Here is a 17,946-nt window from a genome sequence, read left to right on the forward strand (position 1 = left end):
TTTATTTAACAAATGTAAAATTAAATTTCACTTTTATTATAATTGACTATTTAAGGTTCTTTACTAATGCATTTTTTTTCAACAATTTAAATATTAATGAATGTACTTTATAGCGATATACTCTTTTGTTGATAGGGCCGCCTCGTATTTCTTTGTTATTTTCAGTGATGGCCTAATATGACAATAATATCATTAGTAAACAATTCTACTCTGAACATTATTTCGTTTCATCATGTTTAAATGATACATACTGGTATTGATGATGGTAAAAGTATTATTTTACATCATATTTGTAATACTTTCGTCCCACATCCTATTATAATTATTGTTTATCATCGTTAGACACGTGATCGTCGTTTTTATATTATTACCATATGTCATTTCACATGATGATTTGACATATTATAATATGTATAGCCCTATCACATGTTAGAATGACACTGAATACATATATAGTACCGTACAAAAATCGCCTGAAATACGTTGTTGCAATCAATGAACGATAGTGAAAGATTTTTATTTGGAAAAAAATTGAATTCGACAGGCTGCCTCCCGTTTTAACAACAGCTTAACGGATGATTGTTCCTTGGGGCTGACAATACGGCCATTTTTATACGATTAAAGTTAATTAAGATAATAAAACACACTTATATCCTCAATACGATTATAATGAAGGATTCATTTATCTAGAATGACATTGCTAATATATAAAGACGTCTAGATAGGAACACTCTACAGGTAGCGTATATCGTAGGCCTGTCGTTAATGTTTTGAGATCCCTCACCCACAAAAACGAATCGAATTGCAAAGAGGTTTCTTTAATGTACGTGATTGGTATTCCCTACGTCACAAAGGCAGAGACGTTTCTAATATTTAAAAATTATTTATTATCGCTTTTTAATTACTTAAACTGAAGTAAGACCACCTCTAGTCACAATGGTATTTCAAGTGAAAAAAAGAAAAGAAAACATTAAAAAAAAACAGGGAAGATTGAAAACCGTTTATAGTTTGCAAACAATGTTATATGGAACAAGGTATAGTAAGCATATAATATTATGTAAGTCGTCATTTGGGTAGTAATATTACTATATATAACCGTATATAATATTGTGTACGGTAATTATAGTCGTCATTTAGGATCCCTATTTAATTCGTCAACAAACATGTCTGTGAATGACAAGCAACTATTATTTGACGAACTCTTGAACTTCTAGACTCCTTCCCGAATAGGAAACTCTTCAAATAAATATAACATTATATCACATCTGAATTGCATAATAAATAACAAAACAAAGACGTGGTAATCGACAATTATATAAACAATTTATTAGGCCTATAGATAGAACTGAATACTTGGTCTTTTGGAAATATAGGTCTAATCTAAATAATATTATTTTCTGCTAACATAGTTGTAACAACGTTTCAATTTTGTGTATCTTGTCACGTTGAATTCGACATAGAAAACTGTAGGCCTGCAAGAGCTTAGTTGTGGCAATATCATAAGTGCGCATATTCATTTTAAGCAATACATTATTTAAAAAATCGTATTACGTAATAATGTAAAGATTTATTCCTAACATATAGGCCTATCTTTATATTTATTTCTAATGCGTATTTCATTTTGTTAAAAGTAATTCTTGTGTGGCAAATAATTGTATGTACAGTAGTTTGTTAATATTAATACACAATAACGAAATTAATTTCGTATTATAAATTAAAACCATTTGGAAGGTGAAATTATGATAAGACGTTAATAATTAATCAGTTTTATTATAATGGAAATGATTGACATGTCGGAGGAAAGATATTATAATGTTAATAATTTCGAACGATAAATCCAGCTTAGTTTTACAGATATAAAAAGTTTGATACAGGATATTAATTACTAAATCTATGACGTCAGGTCATGTTACGTGACGATGTGACCAATAGGAAGCATCTATACCTCCAAGACTATAACCTATTACAACTCCACTGTTTTTAAAGTATAAGGAACTAAAAGTATTGATTCATTATCTCTCTGTTCATAGGATCGTCTAACTATAGCTTGATATGCCAGTACGCATGATACCTCCACCAATGCCATCGAACGGCAGTTCTGTACAGATGAATGGGGCTAGGCCTAGGGAGCGCAAGAGGCTCCGAGCTTGGCTCCAAGAGATGGTCGATAGTGGCCATATCAATGGCTTAGAATGGATCAATAGAGATAGTCAAATCATTAAGATTCCATGGAAACACGCCGCGCGACATGGTTACAGTCGTGAGAGAGATGCGTGCCTATTCAAGGAATGGGCCATCCATACAGGTAAGACCAAATTTTGTAATGGGTTCTTGATTGGTCAGAACTTAACATATGTTAATAAGCTACCGTCACACCTTTGTTACATTAACAGGTGGTAACATACTGTAAGGTAGGCCATTGCCGTATACGAGTGATATGGTTATAGCATTATGTTTAATATTTACATTTATACTGTACAGTTAAATTTTACAGTTAAATTACAATGCGCATTTTATTACAGCATTTACCTTTTCTAATAAATTATCAAAAGTTAAAGAGTCATTGATGTAACAGAGACTGGTGATGCTATAATTAATCGAAATCAATCGAAAAAAATCGGTCTCGACTTTGATTGAGCTACAATATTATAACTTTATATCATTGTCGAACGTCGACCTCAACTGATATTTTATTTGCCATCAAAGTTACTTAATATAATGATTGTATATAATAAGTGTTTATGGTTTGTGTAATTAGTTTTGTATATTATAGAATCATATAAATTTAGTCATTTTTTACACAATTGATTCAGTACGTGTTATTGCCATTCTAATCGTCAATAATTAATGGGTATAATTATGTATTAGTAAATAAAATAGTCAGATCCAATGGACGAACCGACTGAACTTCGGCCAAATCAGTAGGCCTACAATAGGGAACAGTTAAAATTAACTACAAGATAACTTCATTTTACAATGCTTAATCGCCCTTTAAATATCTCAAAATCCACTTTACAACTTTGATTCTCTAATTTGAGCTGAGCTTTGGTAAGAACGCGTTGAACAAAAATCTTTATTGAAGGATTTAGGTTGGAAGTTATATCACGGTCTCACTATCATACCCCCACCGTGTATGCGGAACTGTCAACGGTAAACAGTTATAGGAAGGACCTATTAAATTACCAGTAAAACACGATTACTGTACACGCTGTCGACTTTGGTTATACGTCCAAATGGTGAAAGCGTCACCATTTGCTAAATTGTCGTCATCCGACACATGTTAGATCTTATTGAAACGCGTTATCTATTGAGTAATCACGGATGAGAAGGATTCGGTCGAACATGCCACTGTAAATGCCCCCTGTATACAGAATATTAATATGTGTGAAATGTAGCCTGTATAATTTAATTTATTAATGAATTATGGCTGCGACAAGAGCGTCAGGGGATTATAGATGACATGGGATCATCCCAAGAGACTCGATTAATTTCCCTAGCGGGGTCAAAATAGGAGCCTTTTCGTTAGTTGTCCCAGCCGATATCTCTACTGAGCGCTTAACAACTTGTTGCCAAACGACAGGCAAGGTAAAAAAATTAAAATTATACAAAACGCCATCTTTGTCACTCTTTATCTTAAAAGAAAGAGTGTGACGTAGTCCTGTCGAAAGCATCCGTCTTAGAAAAAAAATAAATTGACTAGGCATGAATCTGAAGTCCCTAGTAAGCTATCCTCAACTTAATCTCCTAATTTATGGGATAAAGCCAAAAACATCAAAGGCACTATCAATAATTCGCAGGCGTTCTCGTATTTGGCACACACGTAATAGGTGAAACCGTTGCGCGCGCATTATTTTTCCGGCAGTCAATGATGAAGTACCTGCACTTCTGGGTTACGTAGGTGACAATACACAGTGCGCAAATTGTGAATTCCTGTAAAAATTAAGGCAAGTTCCATTGCAACCAATTGAAATGGAATTCTACATTGTCTTGGGACGACAGGAATGTTAAAAGTTGAGATAAGAACGACAATTAAAAGGTTCAAAAACGTATATTCCATGCTAATACTCATTTAATATTTTGCTGATGTTATTATTTTCACTACCGTTATGAATGTGATATTACGAGTGTTCTTCACGTCCCACCTGAGAGGTAGATGTCAAACGTTCCCGCTAACTACATAAAACAGACAAGCAGTGCGTGTACATGTTCAGTCATGACTTCCTCTCGTGGTGGATTTGTCAACTTTACCGAAATATTATGAGACTGCCGGGGGACAGATTGTTAGGCGGTGGTCTATCAGGTATTATCGGGGAGGAAACTCTTCCTGTTAAAAAGGGAGAAAATGAGCATCAACCTGGCAATCTATTGACTTGATATTCCCTAGAATCTCGTACTCAATGATAACCCGCGAGGAAAATAATTTCCTAGGAAAATGTTTTTCTATAATTGATTTCATTAATAATGTATGCTTATTTTCACTAAAATTATAAAACAAGTTGACGTTTTGAGACTAAATTAATATAAGTCCTTAGGTTGTGTAAGCGAAGTAAAAACGTGTATGGGTTTTCCCTGGAGTCGAAATTAAATATGTCATCTACTTCTAAATGTATTAGCAATATGGCAATATGATGTTTCCATGTACAATTAACACAAAGCTAATAATATACAGTATGAATTAAAGTTTAAAATGCTTAATTTTATATAAATACATCCAATACAAACAGAATATAATTAACGATAAAATCTATAGGTTAAGCATAGAAAAGGATCGCAATTATCACCCATCTACCTAAATAGAAACAGGATAAACGCCCACGAAAATTTATACAGTTTTCTATTGTGCCGTCAAATGTGTTAATCATCTATAAAAACTCTAAATAAAAAGATATAATAGGACTAACGTTTTTACCAAGATTTCCTGATTTAAATATACATCAGGTGCTACGTAATAGAACTCTTTAAAATGATACCGGTATCAGAGATGTTGATCAACCCACGCAATCCTGAACTCTCAGTCACCGTTTCGATAGACACTTCCGTGTCTTCTGCAACATATAGACTCTGTATGATCGACACGTCTGCGATTCCCGAAGGAAGCTTTGTTTTCTTGTAAACAATCTTCCAGGTATTAAGGTCTATATGGGGACTTTTTTTAAAGGTACAAATAGGAATGGAAAACGCAAGTCATGGAAGTGTATTGCATGTAAAATACTTTATTCCAATTGCAAAATGGATCACGAGTCAGTGGTACGCTTCTAAAAAAAAATGTTTAAACATCTTAATAAAGTAAACACATGCTAGATTTAAAATAAATCGCGTAAGGCGTAAATCTTGCATTATTTGAAATTTTGTCAGTGACTATAAAGGAACATACGCAGTTGACCCGCGCGTATAATTAATGTTAAAGCTCATCCATGTTTGTGCGCATGTCCCTATTAGGCGTAAATGTTGTATGCCTATTCAGACTGCGCGGCATTTTGTCTGTGATACCATAGAAATACAGTTGACGCGCGCGTACAATTAATGTTGAAACTCATCGACGTATGTTAGTATGTGCCTATTCAACGTGTTTACGAAAAAATATATATATTTTCTACTTTTTTATATAATAGGTTATCGATGCCATATTATAAATAACAAATACAGTAAATACATTTTTTTTTCTAGTGATAAATTTTAAATAGACTATAATAATGAATAAGAATAGAACACGGAGCAAGATCACATGCAACCGGTGATATGATATTGCTTATTTTGTATTACCAGAGTCACGTTAATAACAATACCGCACATGGTTTTGTTTTTGTTTGATAACATAATGATTGGCTATCACATGAATTATTGATACATACTGTAGCACAAAATGCGTTTAAGGCAAAAACGTGACGCGTCACTTTTGGACGACATGTACCATCATAACGCATAATTGCGTTTATTTAATGCAAATTTATCTCTGCTGCACCCGGCACAAGCACGTCTAAAATACTCTAGTAGGAACTTACGCCTTCTGTGGCACAAAACAAGCAACATGCGCACTTCTGACAGATGTCGAGTGAAAGTGAGAAAATGTGTCTACAAAGGACAGATTTTCACATGTTGCGAACTGGAACGATCACAGATTGTCGGCGGGGATAGGCAGAGTAAATGAAATGTTCGTAATGAGATTCGAATAATTAGCTTGATTGACTGTTTATCATAAACGCTTAATGAGCACGTTAAAAGGGGATGCGCCGGACTTGTTGCGATAACACGAGGATGGGAAACCGCAGAAATTTAATCAAGAATATATTTTGACAAATGTCAAATAATTTATCTGTAGATCACGCTTATCATGAGGCAATTTGAACATAGTTAATTTACGTTAATCAGATACTAATGATAACGACGGTACGATTCCCTATGCAACATTTTGAATTAAACACGCCGAATACGAATGTGTATGCAATAGCGACTTAATATCATTTATAGAATAAATTAATTCGCTTATTGGCGAATGCCTTGTTTCCCGTAATAGAATGTAACTGAAATAGAATAAAAATTGGCAAGGGATGATTATAGTGTGTTATCATTTTAGCATTCATCAAACCCTGTCAACAAAACGATATTTCTCTGTTACGCTTCAAATGCGAGTTTCTTTATTTCACATGCATATTTCAGTTATTTAACTATAACGGGGTTTCCCTGTGTAATGCATGAATGAACCAGTAATTCGGCACGAAGTAAAACGAAAGAATTTCTTTTTGTATGGAGAAAAAAAAGCAGGATTATTATAATAGGCAATGCGATATCCTTATAATATATTATTTGATAAATTGTCGAAATGCGTAGGAGTTGGGTTTACACTGTGACGAATACCAAAAATATGCGGTCTTAGTTTATATTGCAATCAAGCGTCTGACCAATCAGAACGCTTAGAGGATTATATAGTAAACGTTGAAATCATTTACAACTGCCGGGTAGTACCGGGTTTTCCCATACCTTTGAAAATATTAATTTCATAGGAATGTAATTTCGTTACATCCAGTTGAGGTGATTTGCAGCGGTGTATTGCCTCACAGCTGTTTTTGAATAAACAAGATGAAGGAGTCACGAGGCGTTTAGCAAGAGGAGTGAAATAAAGGGGAAACTTTTATCTTACAATGATGTTCCGAAAGAGTCGACCCGTGGTAGGCCCCTCAACCTGTATGTATGAAAAATTAATACCAGTTATGTAGTCATTGGCTTATTTTTGTAGGCATGCCGTCTTATGCAATGAGCACATAGTGAATGTTAAGGTTATTTAGTGTCCCTCTTTTCAGCGTCCCTCAAAATACACTTTAAACCGAAACAAGGTAGCCTACCCTCAATGGGGCTATGTGGGTACAATTAAGATTAAAATCTTATTACCAAAAATAGGCATTTCTAATACTATAGTATACGATGTATTAACTGATAAAAAACGATGGGGAATCTACATATCGTGTTTCGATTTAGCAACGACCTCGTGCGGGGGGAGGGGGTTATGGCCTCCTTATATAGTTACGCCGAAGAAACAATCTAACTTGTAAGAAGATAAATGTGTTGTTTAAACGTATCAACTGTTAATTAATTGACTTGTATTAGCATTGGGGATTGTTGGATAAAATCGAAGTAGCATTAGTTCGTGGCATCCATTCATTATTTGATTACGTTTCTTGACGAATTGTAATTGCTGGCATGTCAAGTGCAGCTAATCACGGGAAGTCAGGCTCCCAAATGTATTCATTTAGGCCAAATTTACCGATATCGCTTCCATTTAATCTTACAGGCGATTGAGATAGTGGGAATCCTGTAAGTCACCCAAGCCGTGCTGCTATATGAACCGCAGGATTTGTTTTTTACGTAGGCGTTACAAGCACGTGTTATAGACATGTGATGTTGGTATTCGGCAAATAAACAAACATATTGTTCACCCTTGTTATTGTATTTGCGCAATACTATATAGCCAACCGGTATTTTTACTTATGTATTAATATTTACCGTACGAACCCTGGATTGTAAAATAAATATCCGTGATCACAGACAAAACGGATAATAAAATAACATCAAATTATGTATTACTTTAGGATCGTGCGGATCTTGTACATATGAACGAAACTAAATTTACCTTGAGTGATATTCGAAAGTGAACTTCATTGGAACTTGTGATCATATTTTTCGAGGTACTAGATTATCGAGAATTTCGTCCAATTTCGCAGATTTACTGGGACTTTTTAAAATTGTCGATTTCTCACGATGCGGCGATATATTTTGTTGTTCACGTTTGTCCGGGTGACTTAACGAGCGTAAAACTTTTTACCGCGATTCCCCCTTTCATTTAAAACAATAATAGGCATATGCAAAATTATTTGTTCATACTGGTTAACAATCCTCACTTCAATAAAAAAATAAATTTATTTAGGTATTTTAAATTTTGAATCAAACACAATTGTAATAATTTACGTTTATTTCATGTCTTTTTTTTTTTTTCAGGAAAATATAACCCAGAAACCGATAGAGCAAGACCTAAAACATGGAAGGCTAACTTTAGATGTGCCATCAACTCTTTACCCGACATTGTAGAGATCAAAGACCTCGGGACAAAACGAGGAAACAACGCCTTTAAAGTGTACAAGATCAACCCAAAACGTCCAAAGGCAAGGCCTAAATCGAAAATCGGTACGTTTCTTCATCCGATAACCGTTTAATCGAATATTTATTCAATGGAGCTTTGAAAACTTTCATTTGTAGAAATTGATAATTATTATTCAATTCACATCGTATGAACTTATGTTCAATATATTAACAGTTAATATTTAATGGATTAGCATAATATAAATTATTTCACTTTCCTTTCCTTTAAAATATCCTGGTTTTTGATTAGGCATCCGATAAAGAATCAATTTCACATGTTTGTTTTGAAATAGCTTTGTTTTTACCAATATATTTCAACAAACAACTTGTAGTAGATCCTATTAAGATAGGTTATACTTCATGGCAGCACTGATGTGCATATTCAATCATTGTTTACTTTCTTATCCACTGAATTTTAATCTAAGTAGATTGAATATTAATTTAATTTGTTTTGTGATTCAGAGCATGGAAGTAAACTAATTTTTCCATTTTCAGAGGGTCGATTTTTTATGTGTCGCTTTCTGGCAAATCAACCTTTAAATTAAAAACTGTAAAATTATTTATTTAACCTATTCAACCCTATTTGCTAATATTCAAACAAAATGAACCTAGATCGTTATAAACATATTACTTATTATTAATATTTTACAGGTACAGAGCCCATGACCACCGGACAAGCTACTAGTCTTCCAAAACCAAAAAAGCCAAGAAAACCACAAACATCATTTATACCAAAAAACATTACACCACCTATCACAAAGACACAAATGCCATGGGGAGGTACATCATTTGACAATATAAGTAAGTTAACATCGCATTTGAAATTGTTGTGAATGGTGCTAGGGGAAAGTAAAACAAGGGGGAGTTGGATGTTTGAATGATGTTAGTTAGGGGATGAGGTGGGCTTAATGCTTAATGGTATAATGCTGCTAGGAGAAGGGGTTTAAGTTCCAGTGGAGGGGAAAATGGTGCAAGGGGAGAGCTTCTTGCTTGATTACAATTTAGTCTTGTGGATGGTGGAAGGAGGGCTAGACACTTTCTTATATACAGTAAACTATCAAATTTATTGAGGTGTTCGTTTGAAAGGGTAAACAATTAGTATACATCATTATATTATACTTTTAATAATGAATTATCACATCATTTTTTTTTCAGAAGGTAGTTGGCAGTCATCGGGTAGGCCGCTGTTACTAACGCCACCTGACCATCAACCGACAACAACAGTATACACACACGATGCACACCCATACTCACCACACATCGCACCCCAACACTACACACAATACACAGATAACAGTTGGTCACCGCCTCATATAAAACCTGAACAAATCTCTTCAAGACCACAAGAACCTTATAATATACATACGTGGCAAGAAAATGATCATGGTGAGTTTTTAATAAATAATATTTTTTTTATGGAAATTTATAAATAACATAAATACAACCACAATAGGCGATACATCTAGTGTATGATATATTCGGAAGATAAGAAATGTATAAACAAATAGTTATTTACCAGGTTGGGGTTAGGGGAAATAGAGAAGTGGGTTAGGGGAAATAGAGAAGTGGGTTAGGGGAAATAGAGGGGGTGGGGTTTTGAGGGGCTAAATAATATGGAAAAAGTGAATAACTTATAGCAACTGATCTTCTACATGACGAGAAAACACTTAGACTGAATTGAACTGTGAGCTGGTTTTACTATTCATGATAGCCGTGTGTAAAAAAAGATATTTATATCTATTTATATCTTTGTAATCTTTAAGTGACATACATAACAATATAATTATTGTTTTTATGGGGTTGTTTCAAGCTACTTTCCAGCATTGTCTAAATCATCCACTTTGTTGATCTAAAGGAAATAGGCCAATAAGCAAGTGCTCATTTCACAATATCAACTTCCTAAAAATAAGTCCTTAAAAAACTTTTCCCATGGAAAGCTATTATGTTTTCAGAAGAACATTAACAATGAATTGTGGTTGTCATTGAGAGGCAAACAAACTTGTGTTAAGAACACATGCTCGGTGTTCATATTAGGTAACACATAAGATCGCCCCAATATACAGTAATGATGAAATAGCATTATTGTATCAACAAAACAAGAATTGTGCCTTTATTATAATTAAGAATTGCAAGAAAACAATGAGGGCATTCAAAATAAAATTATAAAAATAATTACACATAAAAATCCTTTACAAAAAAGGAAACTGTGTACTTAAAAGTATCTTAAACAAAAAGTAATTCAGTTTCTTGGCCGTGTTTTCTAAGGGACTCATTTTGAAACCCAACAAAGTTTCCACTTAGAGGTTGTTTCCTGTATTAGGGTATTGGCCCGTAGTATTACTGGTAAACATATGTCCCCTTAATAGAGGTTCCCAACAATAGGGGGTTTCTAATGATTTACAACACATAGTTACTACAATAGAACCACTCCTTTCAAAAGGAGATGCTTTTTCATAAAACAAATATTACAATCCCTATTCAGGGATACTTTGATGGGTCCCAAAGATGTCCCCTTAATAGGGGTTCTACTCTATGCACAACACAATGACAAATGAATACTACTACATCATCTACATGGGAATTTATCCTGGGAATCATTGTAGTAATAGACAGCAGCTGGGAGCGAAAAAATAATAATTATTATCTTTAATTTTCAATCGAAAGCATAGACACAATACATAGATGTTTATATTATTAACAGCGCGCTATAACAGCTGTCTAGTACAACAGACTATACAGTTAAATAAACATAAATATTTATACTATTATCAACCATAGAAACCGGTTAAAGATTAATCAAACTAAATTTACTTCAACTATTTTGTAAAACTGTGATCAATAATTTCAATTACGATAAAAACGTAACTCAATGCCCAATAGATAAAATATAAAGAGATTGAATAAAATCATCTTTTTAGTATAACTGTATTGAATTTGGGAATGAATCACAAATTTGGATTCCATTCACCTTGCCCACCCATGTGAAGAAAGGAAAGCATTAGTTTCGCACACTTTGTAACAATAGCAGAAATTTCTACTTGAAGAATTAGATAGGAAACGTCAACACACAATGCTCAGTGTGAATCTGTTTTAAATGGACAACACCTGGGCCTGTGGTTTTGTTGATTTACTAAATTATATTGTGAAATACAATATAATATAATTTGAAACACCTGTATATAAAAGTTCATAATAGGAATTACAATTATGAGAAATATAAAGTGTTTAAGTACATCAGTTCACACAAGGCCAGCCATCCAGATCATCATATTGTCTAATTGTTGGACATTGGCAATGGATTAGGTCCAGTTCACACTAGGGGAAACTTACATTTGTTTTGGTGGTACACTGTAGTTGATAGAGCTCATATGTAAACATTTTTTTCTTCTTGATATTTGCATTACATTAATGTATAGTATAGTAATAAGGAAATGAAAACAACAACACTTTATATACATATATCATCATTCACTCAAGAAAATAATATAAATTAACTTAAAGTCAACATATTTTTTTAAGTTTCCAAAGCGATTCAACAATACCAATAACAAAGTCAGATTTGCGGTACACCGCCAAAAAGGATATAAAGTTGTTTCTACAAATGTCTTGGAGTAAATAATTCAAAAAGTGTTTTCAATCAAAAGCAATAGAGGCTAATGCACAACAGCCTAAATTAATAATAATTCAATAATTTGTATAAAAAAATACCTAGTAACAATATAGATTGCTTGAAATGTAACCATATCCAACAAAACCTTCAATATGTACTTTTAAAAAGAGATTAAATATGAATTTGAAAAAAAAAAGGAGAAATCAAATGACAGACAATCCAGTTGCATTTATGTCAATTAACAATAGGTATTAATTACATAATGGTAACAGAGTATTGGGTTTAAGAAATTGATAGTTAAAGCGTATGTTCAGTGGAGCTATAACAACACACATAAAACAAACAATACACACCAGATCTCTAGAAAATGAAAAAGTTATTCTTCTCAGGCCAATTAAAATCAAGCCAGTCAATAACTAATATTGTACAAAATCATTTTGGCAATTGTTTATATTTTTCTGAATATATTTGATACATTCGTTTCGATTAGTGTTTATTTAATTTGTCAAAAAGGGATTTAAAAAGTTAATAATCATAAATTCATAATACATGTATTTAACAAGAAAGCATAATTGTAACATAATATGCATGTGTGATATAATTATTAGACAGATCTAGAATTATTATTTTATGAATGAGTACAGTAAAACCCTACATTGGAGACACTCATATTAAGACACTTTCAAGTGAAACAAGGGGAACCATATGTTTTAACAATATGACAAAATTTATATTCAGTTAAAAGTGTCCATTTAATTTCCCAAATTTACTATTATAATTAATCATATTGAGGTTGGGATGATTATTGTTTTACTTATTTTGACTTACTTTTTTTTTACTTATAAATATTGTTTCACAGTTTCTCTGTGTGTTCAAATTCATTTGAATAAAATTAAGAATATTTTAGATTGACAATGTTTTTAAATATTTAAATTTTTCTATATTACTGATTTGCCGATAAATTAAGATTCTTAATTGACCCACTTACAAATTAATATATTTCCCAGAAGGTCAATTATTTAATTAGAAATTCATTTTTTTTTTCAGATCAAAATAGTGATTGTAGTAGTAACCTAACAGATGAGGGAATTATAGAGGTAAGTCATAACAACAGGTATTTTCATGTCTGAAACCACCACAATCAGTAAATTAGATTAAACAAATTTATAAAATAATAATTAAAACATATAAACTAAATACAGTATAACTCATATTAAGGGGACACAGTCAGGAACTATACAGTTAGCCTGAATAAGTTCGCCATAGTGTTAAAACACCATTTGAAAGAACATAATTCTATATTTGTATGCATTTTGTATTGTTTAAATTTGCAAAATACAAAACATTGGCAACAATGCTATTGTCTCTTTCTCAGTAGCATGTAGTATAAATCTATTTATCAATTTATTTGCACATAATTGTTTATATATACATAAGCAAAACATTTCCAGAAATTGTTTAATCATTTTTTCTTAAATAAATTAAAATCTGTTAATAACATATTTTCCTTTGTTTTTTTCAGATGACTCTCGATATGCAAGAGAGTAGTCCAATATCTAGCCCAACGCTGTATAATGATCAAACCGACTGGGTTCCTAGGACATGTGGGGACAAACAATACCACAGTAATGAACTAACAGTAACAAGAGGTAACTATGACACATTGAAGGTTTAATGAATTAAAATTAAATTGAAATACACTTGATTCCGAATTCCAAACAATTTTGTGTTAATTTCTTGTTTTATTTTCTTAGGCATGACTTCTCCACTAAAGGTACTCTCAGCGTTTCCAACCAGTACTAGCCCACCTGCCTACCCTATCAAGCACGAGGGAGACTCGCGCTTTTTTATGGGAAGTATGACGGTTCCCTCAGTAGCACCTGCTCCACCACCGCCTTATAGGCCTCCGAGTAAGTCCACATTTTGAACAACATTTATGTATAAAACCATACAAAAATATGTCATACTTGTATGTAAAATAACGTAATTATTGCGATAATACAACACCTATATAACAGTTTCAGATTTCACAACTAGTTTCGTTATTGAACCAATATAAATACCGCATCTAAATATAATACAAAATTATTTGTTATCTGCTAGCTAATGTTTCAAAAACAAATCTGCATTATATTTAAAGTACAAGTAAACAATTTGACCTTTTTACATCTGACGATTTTAGGCAAAGATATGAGAACAAAATGTTAATAAATGTATTAATAATAATGATGAAGATGCTTGGTTTATATTTACTGAAGTTCAATATTTTTATTTATTTTATTTTATTTATTTGGTATAACACTCAAAATGCAACAAAAGTTGAAAATCTTATGAGTTTACAAAAGGTACAACAACAAAAACCGAGATAAAGATATAAAACAATAGGCCTATACTAAAATTGACATAAAAACAAAACCATTTAAAACATCATACAAAAATATAATATGCACAAATTTAAAATTTTAGTACAAGTTTAAAATTATTCATTATTATATCAGAATGATACTGTAACTAAACGCAGCCAACTGATTGGCCAACTAATTGTAGTTGAAGATTGAGATCTATCTTATCAAGTGTAGACAGCCTTGAACGACTCTAGAAAATATATAAATATAGCATTAATTCCAATTTAATATTGTTTAATACAATAGTGTGTAGGAAGATAGTTTTTTTCGCCAAAATCCAATGGAATTTTTTTACTAAATTTCTTACTGTACTTTTTGTATTTACAGATACGTATACCTATATGTGAGAAGTTAAAAAAGATTTTTCCTATGCAGTTGAAATTGAGGACTATTGAGGACTTTTGATGACACCTTAGATGCAGTCAGAAGCTGGCGACATCTGGTGTTTGCTAGTCTCCAGATATTATTGTCAAGAACAAAAAAAAACAGAGACCAAACAGCACTAAACTTGATTATCTTAACTTAGAGAAAACATTGAAGAATTATTATAAAATTGTCATGCTAGTAATATAGTGAACTTTTAAATTCTTTTAATTGTAATTCTCTTAGTGGATACAAAAAAGTTGGTGTAATAGTAACTAAGTTTTTACAATATGTGTTTTTGATACAAGGGTTTTATAGTTTATGGAATGGATCTTTTGTAGCCAATTTGGCTGTTTTTAACTACACAATTATGTAATAATATTTGCCTTATAAGGTTAATACATAAGTGGTTGAAACTTTTACAAACATTGTGTGTGAGATATTTAAATATGGTTAGATTAAATTTCTCATGTGTATAAATATCTAACTATAAATTGGCACTAGCCAAAGTTACTTTATGCAAATTTACTATTTAGTGCCAGATACTTTTTCTTAGATCTAAAAATGTGTTGTGAAGAATTTATTTTCGTTTCTCTAAACCACTTTCTACACATACAGAATATTAATGTTGTATGCTTAGTGCCTTTTAAAGATATGTTGGTAATGTGGTCAATCTTTATCCTAGGCCCTAAGAGTATCCTGTACCAGCAGGAGTGAAGGGCACCTCCAAGCTATACTTGCCCCTAAAAGCTGAACTTTAATCACCCTTTAACTTGCTTATATGTTTGCATACGTCTGTGAAGATTTCCTTGTTAAGAAAATCTAACAGTATTTATACATTCCTAACTACAAATTGCTGCTAAACTGAGAACCAACCAAATATCAACATCCCACTAAAATTATTTGAAGTCCGTGTTAAACCAAAACAACAAAACAGATATAACAACTTGCTAACAATCGGATTAGATTATCACACCACATTTTTCTTATAAGGAAAAGAATACAAATAATGAATAAAATTAGTAAATTTGAAATCTTGTCTTCCAAAAGTAATGATTAAACTGGTGAAGTTTTCTATATGTAAGATTTGCTGAACATATGTGCTAACATTTTCCTGTGTTAAATATTTTTCTGCTTAGACTTTGTAAATACTACACCATTTTCGATAGATAGTTATTTATTTAATTATTAAATAAATATAATTGCTTGTTTAGTGATCTTGGAATAATTGCATCTGTAATATTAATAATCATTGTCATATAATATAATTAATATCAACAGAATCCTAGTATTATAAATGACTAAAGGAATGCTTTTTTACATTTTTTTCTTAGGAAGGGTTAGGTTTTGACACCACATAATGACGATAAAATGGTGCAAATTAAAAGTTTTTAATAATTTCGTGCCAAGTAGCAAAGGTAGTTATTTATTTAATTATTAAATAAAAATTGTTTAGTGATCTTAGAATAATTGGAAAACATTGGTTTTGTTTTTCCCAAAACCACATCTTGAAACAACTTAAAATTGAGAAAATATAGCAATAATTTACTTTAAATATTGGCAATTTCATTTGTACAATTTTAAAAATTAGATGACGTGCAACGTTTCTGAATATGGATGGAAAACATCATAATACCGGCGGTTTCACTTTCAAGTGACAAAATGATATGGAGAGAAAAGATTTCTAAAATCAAAATACAAATCTTTCTATGATTGTCATTGTATAAGAGTGTCTAAGACAATATCTACCTTTTGTAAATCATGTATCTTTGGTATAACTTCCATTTTAACTGGACTTCAAATAACTATTTGTTAGCTGTGTTATAAGGTGCAGAATTGTATAGTTTGTATTTGTTTGTATTTTTCTAGAAAAATGGAATATTTTGCAATGCATTTCAGGCAATATTTTTTAATTGCCAGAATAAACAGAAATTGGAAAGATTTAAGAATTTAATGATAAAAAAAAGTCAAGTGACCCGACATAAAAAAAATTACACAGAATGGAAACTGATATATGTTTGTATGACCCAGGCTGGTTCTTGGGATAGACAGTGTGTCTTGAGTTGCTCGACATCCTTTGCTGAATAAAGATAAGAAATAAAGTAAAACATGTGTGGAATATTTCATTATGTGCATAAAAAAGTTGTTACTGTACCTTTTTACCTTAGGCCTAATGTGTGTTATGATGATGATAGGTTTAATTGGTGCCTAATTAGGTAAAAAAAAAATTGTCTATTGGCAAGGAATAACCAATCATTAAACTTGAAAGGGATGGGATACTTGTGGAGAGATAGGGAGAGTAAAGGTCGGTCTACACTATATTTGTGACAACAAAAATGTGATGTGCTCAAAGAAGGACATGATGATGTCATATTACTACCATACTTGGGCACATCACAAACTAGTTTGATAGTGTAGACAGAGCTTTAGAGAAGAGGGTTATATAACATGAATCCATTTAAAATCACATCAAAGGGTGAAAATTGCAAAAATAGCCATGCCAACTAGGGTGTGGTATTGGTAGGTATTAGTGTTACAGCCCGCTATTCTAATCTCCTAGATCAGTATGACTACTTTCGTGTCATAGAAATACTGCCTTTATTCCTTACTGGCGTTTTGCCACCACATCAATACATTTAAAAGCGAGACGCCTAAAAGAGCAACAGCTCCCAATACCCGAAATTTAAACGGTAAAACTGATAGGACATAAAGATAATATTAAACTAGTAGGGAATCAACTCAAACACAACAGCAGATCATGGAGAGGACCATTAAATATGGCTGCATCGCATCAGATACACCGGTTTGAAACTGTGATAGTGTAATAGTATTACATGTAATAGTATTAATGCAGGAACCTATTCCTCAAATGAGAAAATTTAAGGCTTTTACTGAGTCCAAGCTTTTACTAAAGTACAAGGCATAAAATGCAATACT

The 17,946-nt window shown here is 32.2% G+C and overlaps 1 protein-coding gene across 2 annotated transcripts in view; it reads left to right on the forward strand.

Moving 5' to 3' along the window:
* LOC140051747 (uncharacterized) overlaps window positions 1-17,117 on the forward strand; it is a 29,106-nt gene extending 11,989 nt beyond the window's left edge. For both annotated transcript variants that reach the window (XM_072097046.1, XM_072097047.1), the window contains exons 2-9: window positions 2,031-2,305; window positions 8,491-8,676; window positions 9,283-9,432; window positions 9,787-10,017; window positions 13,289-13,338; window positions 13,764-13,890; window positions 13,996-14,151; window positions 14,974-17,117. In XM_072097046.1, coding sequence (XP_071953147.1) covers window positions 2,053-2,305; window positions 8,491-8,676; window positions 9,283-9,432; window positions 9,787-10,017; window positions 13,289-13,338; window positions 13,764-13,890; window positions 13,996-14,151; window positions 14,974-14,993 — 1,173 coding nt within the window. In that variant the 5' untranslated portion in view covers window positions 2,031-2,052 and the 3' untranslated portion in view covers window positions 14,994-17,117. The remainder of the gene's footprint in view (window positions 1-2,030; window positions 2,306-8,490; window positions 8,677-9,282; window positions 9,433-9,786; window positions 10,018-13,288; window positions 13,339-13,763; window positions 13,891-13,995; window positions 14,152-14,973) is intronic.
* Window positions 17,118-17,946: the final 829 nt, after the last annotated feature.

Source organism: Antedon mediterranea, chromosome 6, assembly GCF_964355755.1.
Source record: "Antedon mediterranea chromosome 6, ecAntMedi1.1, whole genome shotgun sequence".
NCBI lineage: Eukaryota > Metazoa > Echinodermata > Crinoidea > Comatulida > Antedonidae > Antedon > Antedon mediterranea.